Source organism: Microtus oregoni, unplaced genomic scaffold (genome assembly GCF_018167655.1).
Source record: "Microtus oregoni isolate MIOR12 unplaced genomic scaffold, Mior012 000015F_ref0000493, whole genome shotgun sequence".
In the NCBI taxonomy this organism is placed as follows: Eukaryota; Metazoa; Chordata; class Mammalia; order Rodentia; family Cricetidae; genus Microtus; species Microtus oregoni.
Genome location: NW_024543074.1, coordinates 19,221 through 40,917, shown reverse-complemented (window position 1 = coordinate 40,917; position 21,697 = coordinate 19,221). Strand labels below are relative to the sequence as shown.

At 42.9% G+C, this 21,697-nt stretch overlaps 1 protein-coding gene across 1 annotated transcript in view; it reads right to left on the bottom strand.

The window, feature by feature from the left end:
• The window catches only part of LOC121456855 (DNA topoisomerase 2-alpha), a 33,130-nt gene extending 18,354 nt beyond the window's left edge, over positions 1 to 14,776 (bottom strand). Inside the window, exons 1-12 of the mRNA XM_041665343.1 lie at positions 14,619 to 14,776; positions 13,355 to 13,507; positions 12,913 to 13,003; positions 11,642 to 11,705; positions 9,325 to 9,470; positions 8,256 to 8,353; positions 7,852 to 8,064; positions 5,264 to 5,437; positions 5,034 to 5,135; positions 4,788 to 4,925; positions 2,489 to 2,627; positions 296 to 453 (exon numbers count right to left, since the gene is read on the bottom strand). Of these exons, the coding sequence (XP_041521277.1) occupies positions 296 to 453; positions 2,489 to 2,627; positions 4,788 to 4,925; positions 5,034 to 5,135; positions 5,264 to 5,437; positions 7,852 to 8,064; positions 8,256 to 8,353; positions 9,325 to 9,470; positions 11,642 to 11,705; positions 12,913 to 13,003; positions 13,355 to 13,507; positions 14,619 to 14,639 (1,497 nt within the window). The 5' untranslated portion in view covers positions 14,640 to 14,776. The remainder of the gene's footprint in view (positions 1 to 295; positions 454 to 2,488; positions 2,628 to 4,787; positions 4,926 to 5,033; positions 5,136 to 5,263; positions 5,438 to 7,851; positions 8,065 to 8,255; positions 8,354 to 9,324; positions 9,471 to 11,641; positions 11,706 to 12,912; positions 13,004 to 13,354; positions 13,508 to 14,618) is intronic.
• Positions 14,777 to 21,697: the final 6,921 nt, after the last annotated feature.

Genomic DNA, 21,697 nt, shown 5'->3' with positions numbered 1-21,697 from the left:
TAAGTGTGTATGCTACTAGGGATAGAGACCACGGATAAGTACATCGCATGTATGCTCAATTTGTTCAAATAACAGTCTAAAATATATTTTAAGATGCCCAGTGAGTGAGGACATGATATACAAGAACGGATTCCTGTATTATAAACTAGATTTAGATCCCATTCCTTCCCCCACAGCACTTTTGCAGTGTTGGGGATTAAACACTGGGCCTTATGCACACCAAACAAGTGCTGCACCACTGAGTTATACTCTATCGGCTCTACATTAGGATTACAACAATAGCATTACAGCCTACCTGTTTATGAGAAGCTTCTCGCACATTGAGTATTTTTCCTCTAAGAGGAAATACCCCATATTTGTCTCTTCCAACTACACCAAGACCTGAAACTGCCAGAGTTTTGGCTGAGTCTCCCTCAGTCAGGATAAGTGTACATTCAGTGGAATTTCGACTCCCTAAAACATAAATATACAAATTAACTTTAGTATATTAAAGCAAAATAATCCATAACAAATTATCTTAGGAGTAAAGTGGACCCAACAATTATGTGTGTATACATGTATGAATGTTTTGGTCGCATGTATGCATGTGTACCACAGATTATCAGAATAAGGTTTTGGACCCCTGGAACTAGAGTTATGGATAATTATGAGCCACAATGTGGGTGCTGGGAATCTGAATCTAGGTCCTCTCCATTAGCAATAAGTGCTTTTAAGCAATGAACCAACTCTCCAACACTGCTCCCCCTAAAACATTTTTTTACAGCTAATGTTTATAGTAAATTAATACAGTAGTCCACCTTATGTATGCTTCATTTGAAAAAAAATATTTCTATTATTTTGAATTATGTGTCTGTATGAGTTTATGTGTGTGAGTACAGGTACCTGCAGAAGAAGACAGAGGCAGTGGCTTGCCCTGGAGCTGGAGTTAACAGATAGTTGCACCATCCAACATGAGCACTAGGAGCCTAACATGGGTCTCTACAAGAGCAGTACAGGAACTACATTGCCAACTCTCTAGGCCCATGGTTTTACTTTGAACATTTTCAATTAACAATAGCCTGAGAATACTAAGTATAAAATTCAAGCCCAATTATCACAGCTCACGCCTGTAGTCCCAGCACTTTAGAGAATGAGATAAAGAGAATCATGAGTTCAAGACCAGTCTGGGTTATATAACACAATTATGTCTCAAAAATAAACTAAAATAGGGCCAGCTAGATAGCCCTTACCTCCAGACCTGACAATCTGGGGCCCACATGGTAGAAAGAGAGAAACCATTATTTGTAAAATCATTCTCTGACCTCCACACCATGTGCTGAACCACATATACAAATTAAAATAAATAAAAACATTTTTTAGAGGTTCAAGAAACAAACAATTCATTAGTTTTGTCTGATGTTTTAAAACTTCATGCAATCCCACCTTTGTTAAAAGTGCTCACACACTATTTGACTGTTCGTCATTTAACAGCTTTCTCAGTTATCAGATCATTTGTCTTGAATGCAAATTCAAATAATCCTTATGTAGTAAACAAATGCAGCATCATAATGCTTGTATTACTCATATCTCTCATTATTTAACCATGGCTGGCCTAAAACTCACTATATAGGCCAGTTTGGCCTTGAACATAGAGATTTGCCTGCCTGTGTTAGAGATAAAGGCATGTCTGAACTTATTAAAATTTTTATGACATAACATTTCCAAAACCTTCATGGGATAAGTGTAGTACAATAAGACATAAGTTATTATAGTACACGTGGCTTTAACTGTTCTACCAGCTACTCTGTGTTTTTATCATCAGTATCATAATCATAAGAGAAACAACACATAACAGGGTTTGGTATTATTATCCATGGTTCTGGTGTTCACTGAGGGTCTGGAAATATACCCCCTACAGAGCACTATAACATCTCCTTTTTTGGGGGTGGGGTGGGATTGTGTGGTTATCAAGACAGAATTTCATTGTGTAATAGCCCTGGCTGTCACAGAACTTGCTCTGTAGACCAGAGTGGCCTCAAACTCAGAGATCCACTTGCCTCTGCCTTCTGAGTGCTAGGATTAAAGGCGTGTGACACTAATGCCCGGCCTAATATCTTAATTCCTCATAATATTGATGTTGCTGTTGAATATTCATTTGATTTTAGACTGCAAATGCTTGTTAGGTAGATTACTGTACTTAAAATCATCTCAGTAGCATTTAAAATGCCTGAAATTAGAAATAACCTAAATATTCAACAAGAAACTGGTTAATTTTTTGAGACAGGGTTTTTCTGTGTAACAGTTCTGGCTATCCTGAAACTTTGTAGACCAGGCTGGCCTCAAACTCACAGAATAACTTTGTAAATGCACCTGCCTCTGCCTCCCAAGTGCTGGGATTAAAGGTGTGTGCCACTACTGCCCGGCAGGAAACTGGTTAAACTTTTAAGAGTGCTATTTTGCTGCACATCCACATATGCTGCTGCTACTGAAGTAAACGTTAAATGTGTACCTGCATCGTTGGCGTCATCAAGTTTTGGGATTCCCTTGATTCTGTTATGCTTTACAGCTGAACACTTCTTGTTTAACTGGATTTGGGCCTTAAACTTCACCCAGTTTAGTATGCTTTCAACAATACCACAGCCAATTGCCTTCAAAACAGAAACAATCACATTAGCAAAGATTCAAGACAAATATAAAATGTATAAGCACCTAGAAAAATGAAATAACTCAAAAGAACTGTGATGTAGGTGGATCTTCTATCTGTTCCTTTCATTGGTTAATTAATAAAGAAAACTGCTTGGCCTGATAGGTCAGAATATAGGTAGGTGGGGAAGACAGAACAGAATGCTGGGAGAAAGAAGGCAGTGGAGCAGACGCCATGGAGCCAGCCGCCAGGTCAGACATGCTGAATCTTTCCTGGTAAGCCACCACCTTGTGGTACTACATAGATTACTAAACATGGGTTAAAGCAAGATGTGAGAATTAGCCAATAAGAGGCTGAAACTAATGGGCCAGGCAGTGTTTAAATGAATACAGTTTGTGTGTTGTTATAATTTCCGGTGCTAAGCTAGCCATGCGGGTCAAAAAGTAGGCCTGCTCGCCTCATCACTGGGTGTGGTGATCTAAACCTTTAATCCTAGCACCTGGGAGGCAGAGAGAGGCAGGTGGATTTCTAGGAGTTTAAGACCAGCCATGCTACCTAATAAGATCTTATCTCAAAAACAACCAAAAACACAAAGCAAAAACAAAACAACAACAACATAAAAAAAAAACCCTCAAAAACATTTCTAGACTGGGTAGGATGTGCGTGACTTAGTAACCCTTGGATCTTTCCATGTTAGCTCCTTACTGTGAGGAATTGGTTTCTCTTTTTTTTTTTGGTTTTTCGAGACAGGGTTTCTCTGTGGTTTTGGAGCCTGTCCTGGAACTAGCTCTTGTAGACCAGGCTGGTCTCGAACTCCCAGAGATCCGCCTGCCTCTGCCTCCCAAGTGCTGGGATTAAAGGCGTGCGCCACCACTGCCCGGCTTTTTTTTTCTTTCTTTTTTTTTTTTTTTTGGGAATTGGTTTCTCTAGTATCATTCATTCATTAGTTTTTATGGACTTATGTTATGCCAGGCACTGAGCTACTTGTTGGAGACACAGTGGCTAAAATAATTTAGGACTAGAGAGATGGCTTAGTGGCTATAGGAGATTGTTGTGCATTACCTAAGGAAACAGCAGAGAGGAATAGCAGCTAATGAATTCCAGCCTTGGGGGAGGAGACATGGAATGATCTCTGGAGCAAAACTAGAGTACTTTTTTCCTAGGTACTTATATATTCTATACATAAGTGAGATTGGCCTATTGCCCAGCTCTAAGTTTAACTGCCTCATTCAATGAAGTAGAAGAGGGATCCAGGCAGAATGATTCCTAAGATAAACCTCAGGTTCCACATCCATGCACATCCCTCACACAAGTGCCTACACTAACAAAACATGCATACCACATACACATGAAAATAGAAAAGAAAAAAAGAAACCGAACATGTCATATCTGTGCCTTCATGTAGTTGAAGGTATTAATATGGAAGACAGAATAAGAAATTACAAGTGGGGGCTAGAGAGATGGCTAGAGGTTAAGAGCAATGGCTGTTCGTCCAAAGGACCCGGGTTCAATTCCCAGCACCCACATGGCAGCTCATAACTGTCTGTAACTCTCAGTTCTAAGGTACCTGATACCCTCATATAGATGAACATGCAGGCAAAACACCAATGCACATAAATAAAAATTAAAAAAAAAAAAAAAGAAATTACAAGTGTGGCTAGGTGGTGGGGTGCACACCTTTAATCCCAGCACTCCGGGAGGTAGAGGCAGATGGATCTCAGGGAGTTTAAGGCCAGCCTGGTCTACAGATCAAGTTCTAGGGCAACCAGGGCTACTCAAACCCCACTCCCCACCAAACAAACAAACAAAAAAAAGTGTATAATTGAGAAGTTTGCTATGTAATAATAATAAAAGTTTAAAAAAAGAAAACAAAAAACAAACAACCTGTTACATTAATCTGAAGAGGCAGAGGCAGACGGGATCTCTATCTAAGGAGTGACGGTGCACTGCTTAACTCTAGCACTAGTCGGGTACAACGCAGCAGGATCTTGAGTTAAAGGCCAGCCTGAGCTACAAGGCTAGACCCTGCTATAAAAACAACAAAACACAGACTGGAAAGGTCTGAGGAAGTGTAGTGCAGCAGGCAATCTTTGTTTCTGCGGAGCTGAGGACAATGAGAAATAAGATAAGACATTTCTATTTTACTTTCCATGTAAGTACTCACAGCTTTGATGAATTTTTCACTTAATTGACATGTTGATCCAAAGCTCTTGGCTTGTAAAGTCATGTTTTCTTTCGTCTGAGAGTCAAAGGTTGGATTTTCAATCAAGCAATTTACAAAAATCCACATGTGATTTTTCACCTGTAATGAAAGTTGATACAGTCATCAAAATGTCTTATGCCCTGCCCCATCTTAGTGCTAGAGACTGAGCCTGGGATCTTGTAAATGCAAGGGAAGAGAATGCTGTACCTGGTGTGCTTTCACGGCAATTCCACCCTTGTTCTTCTTCTTCACCACATCGACAAGTTTACTCACGATCTGATCAGCTACATAATCAACATGTCTGCCACCCTAGTGAAAAAATAGCATTTCAAAATGCCTCAGAATTATAATAGTAATTACAAACATACTTTAGACAAATGTTTAAATCCATTTTATATTATTTGGTAAGTAAATTAATGAGAACTCTCAAAAATTACCTTAGAAGTCGCAATGCTATTGACAAAGCTAATTTGCTGAAAGCCCTTTTCACTCATTGTTAAGCACACTTCCCACCGTGGGTTGACTTGTTCGTGTATGACTTTCAGTGCGTTCCCAGTTTCATCTACCTTATCCTTCAAGTACATATCCACATAGCTGCGGAATCCTTTTACCTGCATAGGGATTAAAGAGAGGAGTGTCAAAATAATGGGAAATTCGAACAAACAAATAAAACACAATGAAGGAAAATGGAATCAGTAACAGACTATGAGAGGACTGGAAAGATGGTTCAGTGATTAAGAGTATATGCTGCTCTTGCAGAGGACCAACCAGCATTCAGGTCTCAGCACCCATAGAGGTTCACAACTATCTTTAACTCCAGTTCCAAGGGATCTGATGACCTCCTCTGATCCTATATACCATGCATACATAGGACGCACACATACATATGCAAGCAAATCATTCACACATAAATAAATACATTTAATTTAAAGTTAAATAGAATATGAGGGTTCAAATCTTTTTATTTTAAAAATTTAGCTTATGTGTATATGAGAAAGGGGCAGGGCAGGGAGAGAAAAATAGGGTATGCGCATGGCTGAATTGTAGGAGTCAGTTCACTCCTATCAAAATGGGTTCTAGGGCTGGAGAGATGGCTCAGTGGTTAAGAGCATTGCCTGCTCTTCCAAGGGTTCTGAGTTCAATTCCCAGCAACCACATGGTGGCTCACAACCATCTGTAATGGGGTCTGGTGCCCTCTTCTGGACTGCAGGCATACACACAGACAGAATGTTGTATACATAATAAATAAATAAATATTAAAAAAAAAAATGGGTTCTAGAGGATGGAACTCAGGTGCTGAGAGGCTTGCCTGGCCAGCACCTGTACCTGTTCAGCCACCTTGCTGGCTTAAAAAAAAAAAAAAAAAAACTCAAGCGGAGGAGTATTAGCACAAGCCTTTAGTCCCAGCACTCAGAAGGCAGAGACAGGTGGATCTCTGTGAGTTTGAGGCCAGCCTGGTTTATAGAGCAAGTTCTAGGATAGCCAGGGCTACACAGAAAAATCCTGTCTTGAAAAACAAACCACCAACACCAAACCAATTCACCTAATGTAGTGATGAATGCTTTTAATCCCAGCTTTTGGGAAGTAGAGGCAGGCGGGCCCCTGTGAGTTTCAGGGCAGTCAGAACTACATACTGAGACCCTGTTTCAGAAAACAAAAACCAACCAAACAAAATCCCAAAACAAAACAAAAAATTGTGTGAGCCATCAAGATAGTTCAGCAGGTAAGTACACTTAAGCTTCATAACCTGAGTTCCTGAATTCAATTCCTGGGACACACATGGTAGATGAAACTATTTGTATAAATTGTCCCAACCTCAACACACTTGCTGTGTCATGTGCTATGTGCACATGCACACACAAATAAATACAAAAAAATCCTTTGTGTATATGTGTGTTTACTCATGAGGTAAACTGGAGGCCAGAGGTTGACATCTGGATCATTTCTCCAACTCCAACTTAATTTTGAAATAGAATCTCCCTGAGTCTGGAGCTCACCATTTTGGCCAGATCAGACGGCCAGTGAACTCCTTAGATCCACCTATCACTGTGCAGTCCTGTGGCTCCATGACTGGCTTTGTATATCTGTACTGGAGACCTCACGCAGGCACAGCAAACACTTTACATACTGAGCTATCTCCCAGACTACAAAGATTTTTAAAAACTACTAAAATGATATCCATTGATAGGTTGAAAGAATGGTATTTAAGGAAGAGAACAAGCACATTAAAGGGCTGAAGAGATGCCTCAGCAGTTCAGAGCACTGGCTGTTCTTCAGAGGACCTGGATTTGATTTCCAGGATCCACATGATGGCTCACACCCTCTTCTGGCCTCCATAGGCACCGTATACATGTTGTACACATACATAGTCAAGGCAAAACACCCACATACATAAAAAATTTGAAAGAAATCTTTAGAAAAACTAAGTTTTTCTTCAAGAAAAATCTTTCCTTCCAAACCTACAAGAGAAACCTTGTCTTGAGTCCCCTCCCTCTCAAAAGAAAGTTCTTTTCTCTGCTTAGCATGGTGGTGCATGCCTTTAATCTTAGCACTTGGGAAGCAGAAATAGGAACCCCTCTGTAGGTACAGTCGTCTATATAGTGGAATTTTAGGTCAGTCAAGTTTACACAACGAGAGCCTGTCTCAAAAACAAAACAAAAAGCTTCCTTTACTAGTTTAAAACAAGATGATTTGCCTGTGTGTGCGTGTGTGTGTGTGTGTTTGTGTCTGTGTCTGTGAAGGCACTTCCTTTAGTTCCAGCATTTGGGAGGCAGAGGCTGGTGGATCTCTGTGAGTTCAAGGTCAGCCTGGAATACAGAGTGAGTTGCAGGACAGCCAAAGCTACACAGAGAAATCCTATTTCGGGAAAAAAATGAAAAACAAGTAAAATAAATATGAGATGGTTTTCAAAAATTGTGCTACTCAAGTTTCTTTTCAGGAACTTATCCAAGAAGTTTTAAGAAAAAGGGTGGAAAACAATGATCAAAAATTCCTTTGCAGTCTTATTACCCAGAAAAATACTCACTGGCAGCTTATTTCCATTAAGGAAGACTTTGACATCTTTAGTGGAACCAGCAATATCATATGCTCTTCTAACCATCAGTGCAACAATATCTTTATCCAGACTTTGCATTTTAAACTTAGATAAATCAGGTTGAAAGGTAATACATGTATAATCTTCTCCATTAAAGGGCTTGAGTTCCATGTCACCAGCTCTCCCCATGTTATCCATCCATGTCTATGGCAGGGAAGAACAGGAAAGATGAAAATGTCAATTCATTTCGCAAACAAACTATAAGGAAATAATTTAAGCATACGTAAAATAACTTTATGAACCTTACAAACTGTTAAATTTAGTCAAATATTAATGTTATTATAAATGACTGTTCTATAATTTAAAGATATGTTACAAGATATCTATCTGCTTACCTGTTTGAACATTTTCTTATATTCTTTACTGGCTGTTTCCACAGTAAATTTGGTGCTGAATATATTACACAGTTTGGCTCCATAGCCATTTCGACCACCTGAGCAAATAAATATAGAAAACTACTTTATTATTCAACTGAGAGTCTTTTCATTTTATTTACTTTTTGGGGGCTAGAATGGAACCCGGCCTTGCCCATGCCCAGGCCAGCAATCTACCACTCAACTTTCTTTAGTATTTTTGAGGTTTTATTCATTTTGTATTTGGAGATTTTGCCTGCATTTGCATGCAATGCCCACAGAGCTCAGAAAAAGGTGTCTGACCTCCTCGGACTGGATAGAGTCACGGACAGTTGTGAAACATCATCCGAGAGCTGGGAATTAACCCTAGGTTCTTTGAAGAGCTGCAAAGCAGCAAGTTCTCTTAACAGAGTCTTTGCTTCCCAAGTGCTGGGATTAAAGGTGTATACCACCACTACCTAGTTCTCAGTTTTCTTAGCTGCTGGCAGAACTAAGAAAGATAGGGTTTATTTTATCTATGAATCAATTTCCTCCTATCTCTCTCTGTTTTTTCCTTTGGTTTTGAGACAGGGTTTCTCTGTGTAGCCCTGGCAGTCCTAGAACTCGCTCAGTAGACCAGGCTGGTCTCAAACTCTAAATTTTTTTTTTTTTTTTGATTTTTCGAGACAGGGTTTCTCCGTAGCTTTTGGTTCCCGTCCTGGAACTAGCTCTTGTAGACCAGGCTGGCCTCGAACTCACAGAGATCCACCTGCCTCTGCCTCCCGAGTGCTGGGATTAAAGGCGTGCGCCACCACCGCCCGGCTCAAACTCTAAAATTTTTATTACACTTGTTGTGTATGAGTGTCTTGCCACATGCATGCTTGGTTCCACAGAGGTTGGAAAAGGGCATCAGATCCCCTGGAACTGTAGGTGCTCACAACTGAACCTGGGTCTTCTGCAAGAGTAACCAACTCTCTTAATCACTGAGCCATACTTTTAATCCTCACACCACACACAGTTATTAAAAGATGTTTTTTTCAGCAACAGACATTATTTTCTATCGATACTCTACCTGTTACTTTCTTTTCATCATCATCGTAGTTACTAGAGGTTAAGAGCTGTCCAAATATGAGAGCTGGGACATACATTTTCTCAACTTTGTGTTCAACAACAGGAATTCCTTTTCCATTATTCCATATACTAATTAAATTATTTTCTCTAAGAAAAAATAGAAAATTTTATTATACTATAAATTTTAAACTATGCTTAACATTTGTAAAAAAATATATAAATCCATAAGCTTCAATTTCACTGTGACTCTATATATATCCCCTTAGAAGCTAGCTAGCATAGTCAATCTTTTCCACTATGCTTAGTTCCTAATATTCCTGAAATAGCATCCAGGGATGGAAAACAGAAACCTTTTCCAACACCTGGGTAGACACTGATAATGCTGAAAAAACATGAAATTTAAAAATATTAGTATAAACAAAAGAAAATAAATTATTCTCATTTAAAAGGACAAAATCAGGAAATAATACCACTTTCAAAAGTATCATCTGTATATTTCTACTTCCCTTAGTTTTCCCACCCAATAAAAAACACTGAAAAACATTAAAAAGAAAAAATATTACCAATAATTAACTGTCTTATTTGCTATCAGAATGTTAGTCACTCAAGCGATGTCTTACAAAAGATTTTTATTTTAAATTATGTATATGTGTGTGGGCTTATTGCACATGAGTTCAAGTACCCACATAGATCAGAGGCATTGGATCACCCCACCCCCAATGTGGGTACTGGCACCAAACTCAGGTCCTGTGGATCCAGCGCTCTAGCTCAGTTACTAGGACTTTTATCTTAGTTATTTTGGGTTCATTCACACACACACACACACACACACACACACGCACACACACATATATATATAAAATTGCTAAAATGGGACACAAAAAATAATACTGGTTTAATACCATCTATAAAAATCAGTTAAAACTAGCTCAACATCTTTAAAAGATCGTTATTAAGTCCTTACGTGCAATCAAGTGCGCAGTTATAATTAACAAACACCCACAAGAACTTTAAGCATAGTTTATGTTAGCACTGATCAGGCTAATAAGAAAATGTTAAACAGGCATCCTGGCCACCCCACAAAGGAACATGAGCATTTAAAACCAGAAATGTAAACCCAAATTATTCTCTACTACCACCTGCTGGTTTTCTGTTTCAATAGCATCATAAGCAAAGGAAAAAAATAAAGAAAAAAACCCCTAAAAACCTTTTACATTTTTAGACGACTGATCAATTATTGGAAATGCTAGCTGAACCACTGCATTTAGGGATTAAGCATCATGTTTATAAATTACTTTGAAATGGTTCAGAGCAAATATAGAAATTTGTTTTGTTTTGCGACAGGGCCTCACCACGTAATTCTAATTGGCCTGGAACCCACAGAGATCTGTCTGACTCTTCCTTCTGTTGGAATGAAGGGTGTATGCTATCACATGGCAATTGTTTTTCTGTAGTACTGTGGCTCAAACCATGGATTGTACATGTGCTACCACCAAGCTACACTCTCAGCCCTTTTATTAATTTAAAACTTTTATTTTGGGACATGGTCTCATTATATGCCTCAGCCTCCCAAGGAGCGAGGATTACAGATCTATATCACCAGGCCCAGGTAGAAAACTGTTGACGACACTGGGTATGGTGGGGCTCACCTTTAATCCCAGACTAGGGAAGCAGAGGCAGGCCGATCTCTGCATTTGGCCTGCATATCGAGATTATGTAGCACGTTCTCCCTTAGCAAGAGCTACACAGTGAGACCATGTCTACAAACAAACAAACAAAAGCCAACAGGAAACAAAACAAAACAACTAATAATTGTTCGTTTTAACTGTTGAGTACCCACAGGCTGTTCATTTTAGAACGCTGTCTCTCTGAACTTTTGCAAATTTTATTTTATTTTTTTTGAAGCAGGGTTTCTCTGTGTAGCTCTGGCTTTCCTGGAACTCACTTTGTAGTCAAGGTTGGCCTTCAACTCAGAGATTCGCCTGCCTCTGCCTCCCAAAAGTGCTGGGATTAAAGGTATAACAAGTCAGCATGCCCAGCAGGAATCTTAATTTATAAAAAGCTATCTTCAGAGCCGGGCGATGGTGGCGCACGCCTTTAATCCCAGCACTCGGGAGGCAGAGGCAGGCGGATCTCTGTGAGTTCGAGACCAGCCTGGTCTACAGAGCTAGTTCCAGGACAGGCTCCAAAAGCCACAGAGAAACCCTGTCTCGAAAAACCAAAAAAAAAAAAAAAAAAGCTATCTTCACTAGTAATCAAAGCAAATATAACAAATAATATGAGCTTTAGTAAACAGAAGGCTAGTACTTAGCACTTACGGATCAATTGTGACTCTAATACAAGACATTTTGGGGTCCCTTTGTTTGTTGTCTGCCGCATTGACTGTAAGAAAATGAGACACACACTTAGATGACAGTTAAGTGCTTTAAAACCACATTAGCTCTATAATATAGAAAATAAACCCACAAATAACAAAGGAATAGCATTAACAAGGTGTTAAGTCTACAGCAACTTTTCTGGAGACAGAATCACGTGCATTTCACGCTGACTTTGAACTTGCTACACAGTTAATAGCCTTGAACTTTTGATTTTACTGCATCTACCTCCCCAGTAACAGAATTACCACCTCACTGTTTTATTATAGCAATTTTAAAAATAATTGTTTATTTTTATTTTCTGTGCATGTTTGTGTGAGAGTATCAGATCGTAGAGATACAGACAGTTGTGAGCTGCCATGCAGATGCTGGGTATTGAACCTGGATCCTCTGAAAAAGCAGTCAGTTCTCTTAACTGCTAAGTCATCTCTCTATAGCCTTCTACTATAGCAACTTTTGTTCATAGAATTCTTTCCAGAGAAAAACTTAATTTTCTGAACTTTATATGACTTTCACTTTTTTTTTTGGTTTTTTCGAGACAGGGTTTCTCTGTGGTTTTGGAGCCTGTCCTGGAACTAGCTCTTGTAGACCAGGCTGGTCTCGAACTCACAGAGATCCGCCTGCCTCTGCCTCCCGAGTGCTGGGATTAAAGGCGTGCGCCACCACCGCCTGGCTATGACTTTCACTTTTTTTTTTTTTTTTTTTTTGGTTTTTGAAGACAGGGTTTCTCTGTGGCTTTGGAGCCTGTCCTGGAACTAGCTCTGTAGACCAGACTTTCACTTTTTTTGAGGCAGGGTCTAGCTGCTCTAGAACTCACTGTGTAGACAGAGACCTGCCACCTCTACCTCTAAGTGCTGGGATCAAAAGCGTGAGCTGCCATATCCAGCCTGGCTGTTCTACTTTTGACAACTAATTACTTAAAGAGGAGCAGCCGTCTACAGAGGGTTTGGTAAGAATGCTACTTAAGAATTTGACCAGCAGGGGGCTGGAGAGATGGCTCAGTGGTTAACAGCATTGCCTGCTCTTCCAAAGGTCCTGAGTTCAATTCCCAGCAACCACATGGTGGCTCACAACCATCTGTAATGGGGTCTGGTGCCCTCATCTGGCCTTCGGCATACACACAGATAGACTATTGTATACATAATGAATAATAAATATTTTTTTTTTAAAAAAGAATTTGACCAGCAGATCTTTATATAAAAATCCTTACTTACCTAGAATCTCATCGAAGATTTTATACAAACCAGGAACAAAAGTTACTTCCCTATAGTTAATGCCAACATCTTCATCATAAACCCACATTTGCTAAAAGAAAAAAAAAAGTTATTTTTATTCATTTATTGTTTTATCATTAATAGCCTAGTCTTTCTTTTCTTTTGAGATAATATCCCACTATGTAGCACTGGGTGGCCAAAAACTGGCTACATAGACCAGGCTAGTCTCAAGCTCAGAGATCTACCAGCTTCTGCCCCCGAGTGCTGAGATTAAAGGCATGCAGCAACACATCCAGGAATAAAGTCTTCTTAGATAAAGGTTGAAATATGTGTGTGTGTTTCTGCATGTGCACGAACCATAGGTCAGTTCCGTGACCCTCAGTGAGTGAAGTACAAAACACTAGCCTGAAAAAGCAGCCATCCAACAACAGCTTGGTTTTACCTGGGTAACTAATTCCACAGAGCCAATGTAGGTATCTGGGCGGAGCAATATATGTTCCAATTGTGTTTTTTTCTGATAGATTCTTTCAATAGATAGTCTCTTCTTGGCATCTTCATTTTTCTTTTTGTTCATCTGCATATTTTCATTTACAGGCTAGTCATTGGGGGAAAAAAAAGAAAACTGATTGCTTAACCATAACTATCAGAAATGATCAACAAAATAGGCTAATGATGAACTCAATATGCTATCTCACAATTTGTCATCTGTTGATGGGTCCATAGTTTGTTTGTTTGTTTGTTTTTTTTTTTTTGGGTTTTCGAGACAGGGTTTCTCTGTGGCTTTGGAACTTGCTCTGTAGACCAGGCTGGTCTCGAACTCAGAGATCCGCCTGCCTCTGCCTCCCGAGTGCCACCGCCCGGCTCATAGTTTTAAACAAGCAATTCCATTACAATCCTTGTAACTAGGCTCTAAAGTGTTTGTGTGTGCAGAGAGGGAGATGGAGCCCGCGACGTGCCAGGCAAATGCTCTGACTTCTGAGTCAAATCCCCACCCGCCAGGCCTTTTTGGTTGTTTGTCTTTAACTCAGGGTCCCATTAAGTCGCTTAAGCCATCCTCCTGCCTCCGTCTCCGGAGCAGCTGCCATCACAAGCGTGTCCCGCTAGGTCTGGCTAGCAGGTGTCCGTTTCCACAGGTATCTTATTTCTCAGATCGAATACAGGGAATTTCTTCCTTGAACAGTATTTTGACGTCAGAAATAAACTACACTCAGTTTCCTTTCAGCCAATGGGCAAATACCTACTGCGTGCCCGCAGAGTCCCGGGCAGACAACAGACGGTGTTGCCGGCTAGCAAGGCCAGCCCGTGGCCACACTCACACCCTGAAACGGGACGTTTCCCGAGCCACACGGCCGGCCGGCCCCAGGGCAACTGTCACGCTCTGCACCTTCTGAGGTGCGGGCGGAGGAGAAAAGAGGGCCACGGCATTCAATCCCACGCCGCTCGGAAGTCACACCAGGGCGACCACGGGACGAGTGGACCCTGCCCCGCGAACGAGCAAAACGCACGGCCCCCTAGAAGTCCGTGCGGACGCTAGCATCCCGTGAGGGGCTTCGCCCTGACCACGGTCCCCCACGGTCCCCCCGCGGCCGAGGCGACCGGGTGACGGGCTGCCGCCCGGCCGGTCGCAGGCCTGCCCTCCGCCCCGGAGCCACGGATGCAGAGGCGGCGCCAAGGCCCCATCACCCAGGCCCACCCGCGAGCCGTACCTGCAGCGGAGATAACTCCATGGTGACGGTCCTGCAGGGGGGCTCGAGAGTCCCGAAAGCGACGAACTCAGAGGTGGGGGAAACGCGAGGCGGCCCGCGACCGGACGCTGCTCCACAGACGCGCGGCGGTTAGGATAGTGCTTTCCTACTTCATTTGAATCTCCGCCTAGCCCGCCCAAACCAGAGCAACCAATCACCGAGCCACTCTCATTAGAGCCGTTTAGAGGAACCAATAGTAGACGGTCTTTCATTCATACCCCCCGGCCTGTTCGAATGGACCAATTAAGTAAGGGAGGCGGGAGAACCTTCAAAATGGACCAATAGTAGTTGTAGCCCAGACTGACAGGAAATCTGACCAATGAGAAAGGTGTATGTGCTCTGGACCGAGTACTCTGAAGAGAGAAAGCGCTTCGCGAGAGCAAAGCTGTTCCTCAGCTGTCCGCCTGAAAGAAATGATGTAGAAACGGGTGTTCATTCTTTATCTCAGATTCGTTAAAATTACAGAAATTCTCCCTTAATCGTTATGTAGGCAGCGAGAGGAATGGGCATCCTTTTTTTTTTTTCTTGAGAAAACAGCGCGAGTTCTCGGTCACTTTGGTTAAGGCAGCGACTCTGAATCTGTGGGTCGAGACCCCCTAGGGGTTGCATAGCGCATCTTTACATTACGATTCATAACAGGCTTAAAAATTACAGTTACGGAGTAGCAATGCAATCATTTTATAATTTTATGGTGGGGGGTCAGCACACATGAGGAACTGTGTTAAAGGGTGGCTGCGTTAGGAAGGTTGGGAACCCCCGGGGTTCCGGTTGTCAGCCCACCTCCCCTCTCTATTTTCAATGACTAGAGAGTTCTTCCGCCGTGGTCTTAGGCTTCCATACATGCAAAATCCCCAGGAGCATAAACAATCCCTTGTGGAAGACGGTAGGATCATGACGGATAAAAGATTCCTTCATGCTTCTTCAGGGGAATGAGGGGCCATCATGAGACCGAACCCACTAGGGCCATGCACTCTGCCTTCCAGCGCAATGATCAATCTGATATGAGGGATTGGACTTGGTGGCTTCTGCCTGTGATCTCACCACTTAGGAGGCTGAGGCAGAAGGATTACCATGAGTTCCAGAGTTGAGACCCCGTCTGCCCCCCCCCACCTCCATCCAGCCTTCACCCCTGCTAATTAATTTTAAAAAACAGACATGAAGTGCTAGGTTGAATTTTTTTAATATTTTTTATAATTTATTTATTATTGTTTTATGTGCATTGGTGTTTTGCCTGCAGGTATGTCCATTCAAGGAGGTCAGATGCCCTAGATTGGAGTCACAGACAGTTGTGAGCTGCCATGTAGTTGCTGGGAATTGAACCCAGGTCCTCTGGAAGAGCAGTCAGTGCTCTTAACCTCTAAGCCATCTCTCCAGCCCCCATACGTTGAATTTTTTTTTATTACAGTCGTGTATAAATTAATACAATCTCGTTTTCAAAATAAGATCTTTCTGGGTACTCCTGGCTAGCCTGAAACTTGCTGCATAGACCAGGCTGGCCTTGAAATTCTGGCGATCCTCCTGCCCTTGGCGAGTGCCAGGGCCCCTCAGGAACGCATGACCACCTTGGCATGTCAATTTTTTTTTTTTTTTTTTGGATTTTCGAGACAGGGTTTCTCCGTAGCCTTTGGTTCCTGTCCTGGAACTAGCTCTTGTAGACCAGGCTGGCCTCGAACTCACAGAGATCCGCCTGCCTCTGCCTCCCGAGTGCTGGGATTAAAGGCGTGCGCCACCACCGCCCGGCTTTGGCATGTCAATTTTGACTGCACTTGTATTTTCCTTTTCGCTCACATGTTACACGATGCTAGACAAACATAGCAGCATAATTTGAATAACTACTAATTTGGCTGAACCAGTTCCTTCTCTCTGCTACTTGTTGATTTGAATTTCAAGAACAATTTGTCAATTGTGTCACCCTGATGGAGAAAGCGTCTTCGATTTCCTGTGGGGGGGAACAGAAATAATAATAGGCTGGTTGTGGCGTCCACACATTTAATTCTAACACTCAGGAGGCAGAGGTAGTTGGATCTCTTGAGTTTGAGGTCAGCCTGGTCTACAGAGTGAGTTCCAGGACAGCTAGGGCTACAAGGAGAAAGCCTGTCTTTGAAAACAAAACAAAACAATAAGTAAACGAAACTAAAAATAAATTTTAAAATAGTAGGCTATCATCATCAAGGAATTGATAAATTTAAACATTTTTTTCCCTTCCAAAAGAAGCCTAAAGGCCGGGAAGTGGTGGCACACGCCTTTATCCCAGCACTTGGGAGGCAAAGGCAGGCGGAATTCTGTGAGTTCGAGGTCAGCCTGGTCTACAGAGTGAGTTGCAGGACAGGCTTCAAAGCTACAGAGAAACCCTGTCTTCAAAAACCTAAAAAAAGCCTGAGATCGACCAGGTGGTGGGGCATGCCTTTAATCCCGGCATTCAGGGGGGCAGAGGTAGGTGGATCTCTGAGAGTTCCAGGCTAGCCAGGGATACATAGAGAGACCCTGTCTCAAAAAGAAGAGGAGGAGGAGGAACAACAGCAGCAGCAGCAGCAGTAGCCCGTGATCAATTATTGTTAAATAACCCTACGTGCCCAATGATGACCCTGGTGGTGAAGTCAAAGAGAAGACCAATGCAGAACCGTGATGTGACAGAAAGCTGAGGATGAAAACAGCTCACAGGCTAGGGTGCTTTGACATTGTTCCAGTCCTTGTCCTCAGTGTCTTCAGCCGTATTCTGGTCACTGTCTGTTGGGAAGAAGGGTGACATCAGTGCTTAGGGCCACTAGGTACTCAGCAGCCGGAAGACTGATTGGGCGGTGGGCTCCAGAGCCGGGGTGCCACTCTCTGCGTCAGAAGCCAGGAGTGCTGCCTTCTCCCTGAGCACAGAAGCTCGGTGGGCATGCTTCTCAAGGGTGGTGTTTCAGCCGCTTCCCCTCTTGCCCTCCACTCTTGAGTTCATTCCAGCGAAGTCCACACAGGAACAACAGGAATTTAGTAAGTTATTCCAGTGCTGTTTTCTGAAACTCAGTTCTCAAGTCTCCCTGAAGTCAGTTTCATCATGACTCTGTTTATTCTACTTTTGAAACAATTTTTTTCTTGACAGAGTTTCTTTGCATAGCTTCCAGAGGACCCTGTCTGGGGTGAGGGAGAAAAGGGGGGGGGGGGAGCGCTCCTCCTGCTTTCCCTTTGGTATTCTACAAATCCCTTCTTCCCAAACTGCCTGAACACTCCTTCCTGTCAGTAGGGAGTCCTCTGTTGGTCTTTTTTTAATGGTAGCTAGATTCTCTTAGAGTGTATTTGCACTTTTTTTTTTTTTTGAGACAGGGTTTCTCTGTGTAACTAGCTGTCCTGCCTCTGCCTCCCAAGTGCTGGGATTAAAGGCGTACGCCTTTAATAAAGCATTTGGCTGTTTCCTTCTGGGCGTTGTGTGTTTCTGGTCTCTCCAGAGCTGCAGCAAAGAGGTTAGGAGATCCTGAAAGCTCTGGGTCTCCATCATCAATCCGGGGCAGTCCTGGAGAGGGAGCATCATTTCTTCCCTGTAACCGGCTGACTGAGTGGGGTCTTTGGCTCTCTCTTCCTGTCTATCTGTCTGTCTGTCTGTCCCTGTGTCTGCCCCCACCCCCTTTACTAAGAATACCAGTCAAGTATTCTGTTGGAGTAGACCAGGAAATCCCCAGATCTCCCACAGAGTTCAGCCTCTGGGCTGCAGGTGGGGAAGGGAGAAAGAGGACCACCTACCTGGGAGGAGAGTAAGGGATGTTCCCGGGAAGGGACCCAGGATCTTTAATCCTCAAATCTACTGAGAAGTTCCCTCTGGCAGTGCGTGCACTCAACAATTCAATGTCTCAGACTTTTGAATGAAATCCCACAGCAGTGCCGAGTTGCACTGGCATTTGTGTTAGATTAGTAAAATAGCTGTAGAGAGACGGAAGGCCGAGGGAGCCTTGGGCGGGACCATGTTTATTCACAGCCACAGGGAGGGGGTATCCTTGTCACCCACGTGCATGGATGACCTAGATGAGGATGCCACCACTGCCGCCCCTGATGGGGTAGGAATGACTTCTGCAGTGCTCAAGGGAATCTGGGAAGTGTAGTTTTCAGCACGAAACTACCATTCCTAACTCTGAGAGGATATAAAAAATGCAGGGCCGACACGACAGCTGTTTTCTGCGGAGGAGGGTCTTTGTTAGTGCATACAGTTGTGAATCCACGGGTGTGTGTGGGGGGGTGGCTCTGATCAAGTAGCAGGCCTATCTTAACTTGATCGGCCATGACTGGTCAGGCGATCGCCGTCCTGTATTCCTGAAGATAATGAAAAAAATAATTATCACAGGGCTGTATGATCTGGTTAGAGAGTAAAAACGGGGGGATTTTCTGGAAGATATGGACAGAGGGAGGAGCGGAAGCAGGAGAAACGGAGTGGGTGACAGTGACTCGTCCCATTGCCGGGACGGCCACATTGAAATGAGCCAGCAGAATAACAGGGAGCTGCTGCTTTTTGCTTCTCAAGAAAGAAATTGACGACCGAGGCAAAGAATTGTATTTGGCCCAGGGTGAAAGGGATGGAGGTCATTTTAGCCTGCGTCTCCACGGCAGCGATCTAAACAGCAGACCATTTCAGCGGATGTATCAGGAACAAGCTGTCGTGGAGTGAGCGCTATTGGGAGAGCTTGTGTGAAACATTTAGTTTGGGTTTAGGGTGATGTTCAGCAAGTAAAATAAATATTTAAAAGACAGGGTAAGGGGGCTGGAGAGATGGGTCTGTTGCACAAATTGGTCTTAATAATAAAAACTCAGAGTCAGCTATCAGGGGTAAAAGCTAAAGGATCAGAGAAGCAGAACGGCCAGCCATTAGAGTTCTTACCAATGCTCAGACCAAAGAGGCGATCCTGTCCGTAGGAACCCTCAGACTGAATCTGAGCTCCTGTCTCCTCGATTTTATATTTCTCTCTCTCTGTCCAGCCATATCACTCCTGTCTCCACCTCCCTAGTGCTGGGATTAAGGGTTTGTGATCCTAAGTGTTGGGATCACCTTTGTATGAGCTCTGTTTCTCTTTTAGACAGATTCAATCTTGTGTAGCCCAGGGTGGCCTTGAACTCACAGAGATCCGTCTGCCTCTGTCTCCTGAGTGCTGAGATTGAAGGTGTGTATTGTTAAACCTGTGTCACTGGGCCCCCCAAAGACCACCGCAGAGCCAGCATCTGATGCAAACACATTGGGGTTTATTGACTACAAGTTAGCTAACCTAGACCACAATCCAACACACTGCTGCAGCAGGTGGGGGAAAAGGACCCTGAAGCTTTAGGGTAGGGGGGCTGTAAAGGGAAACATCACAAGCAGGGTGGCGCAAGCCTTGGCATTTGGGGGTTGGGTGCAAGTATACAACTTTTGAATTCGTTGGTTGGGTGTAGGGGAAATTTTAAAACAGTCAAGACAGTGGTTAATCTGGTACCTACAAGGACATTTGAAGCAAGCGGATGTAAACAGATGTTGTTTGGATACCCTGCTGGGTGACTTTGACCAGGCAGGTGTGAGGACCTGACTTTGCAAACTCTATTTTAAAAAGAGGCTTCATCTTAAACCATTTAATGAGCAGGGCCAGATCTCAGCTCCAAAAATGTGCCGTGATAGCAGAATTTGAACAGATACCCTGAAAATGGCCAATAAAGGAGATAGGGAGCAGGGCCAAAGAATTTAACGAGGTCCAGATGTTCCTTGTAGGCATCCTGATACCTTGTCAGTTATTAATGGCTTTTTTGTTAGGTTTTCGTGCCCCAAAACTGACCAATGGTTTCAGAAACTACATTACCCTACGCCCTCCTTACCCAATCCCAAGATGACAGGACATGAACTCCCCTGATTACTGCATTTCCCCTTTAAAAGTTCTGCCCTCCCGGGACTCCCTGCCAGACCATGCTGGGTGCTGGAAAGGTGCTGGTCCAAACTTGAGTTTGAATATTGAAAACCCTCATGTAATTTGCATTGGAAATCCGGTTCCATGAATTCATTTGGAGGACCAGAAACATAGGCACAGTTTCTTGGGAAAGTTTATGACTTTTCCTGGGCTGCACTCACCTCTCTAGTTAGGTCCTGTCTCAAAATGGAGTTTGTTCCACCACTGCCTGGCCTCTACGGCTATCTAGTGCCTTAGCTCTGTATTCTGATCTTCAGGCAAGCTTTATTTGCTACACCACAAACAAAAATATCACTACATGGCTCAGCAGTTAAGAGCACTGGCTACTCTTCCAGAGGACCTGGGTTCAATTCCCAGCACCTACAAGGCAGCCTACAGCTGTCTGTAATTCCTCTTTCAGGGGATTGGATGCTCCGTACAGACATGCATGCAGGAAAAACACCAATGTACATAAAATAAAAATAAATAAATAATTTCCCTGGCAGTGGCGGTGCACACCTTTAATCCCAGAACTCGGGAGGCAGAGGCAGTCAGATCTCTGTGAATTTGAGGACAGCCTGGTCTACAGAGCTAGTTCCAGGATAGCCAGAACTACACAGAGAAACCTTATCTCAAAAAACAAAAACAAACAAATAAAAAAGACAGGATAAAACCTAAATATAAGGATAATAAGGAGGAAAGAGTGATCCACAGGAAAAGGAGCCAGAGTAGGAGGGAAGCAGAGGTTTTTGTCTGGTCCCTGTGTCTTTGGGCTCCATTTCAAACCAGTTAGATTTGTTGGCATGAAGAAGTATATTGGTCATGAAGGAGGGCACAAATCCCATCCTTAGCAGTAATCAGAGCTAGTGATTTTGTTTTTCTGTTTTTGTTTATTTGTTTGTTTTGGGGGGATATGTTAGCAGTCAAGGAATTGAGGTGGTCCTGAAGGATGTCACGCTGATCTGAGCTGATGAGACAGAGAGGTGAATTGCTGTGGAAATCTTTGTACACTGTGAATATGTATTGCTCTCACTGTTAAAAAAAAAGCTGAGTGACTGATAGCTAGGCAGGAAGAGACTGGGCAAGATAGCCTGACACAGAGAGAACGCAGGGAAGAAGAACAGCAGAGGCAGAGGAGTAGCCAGCCAGATGCACAGGGAGCAG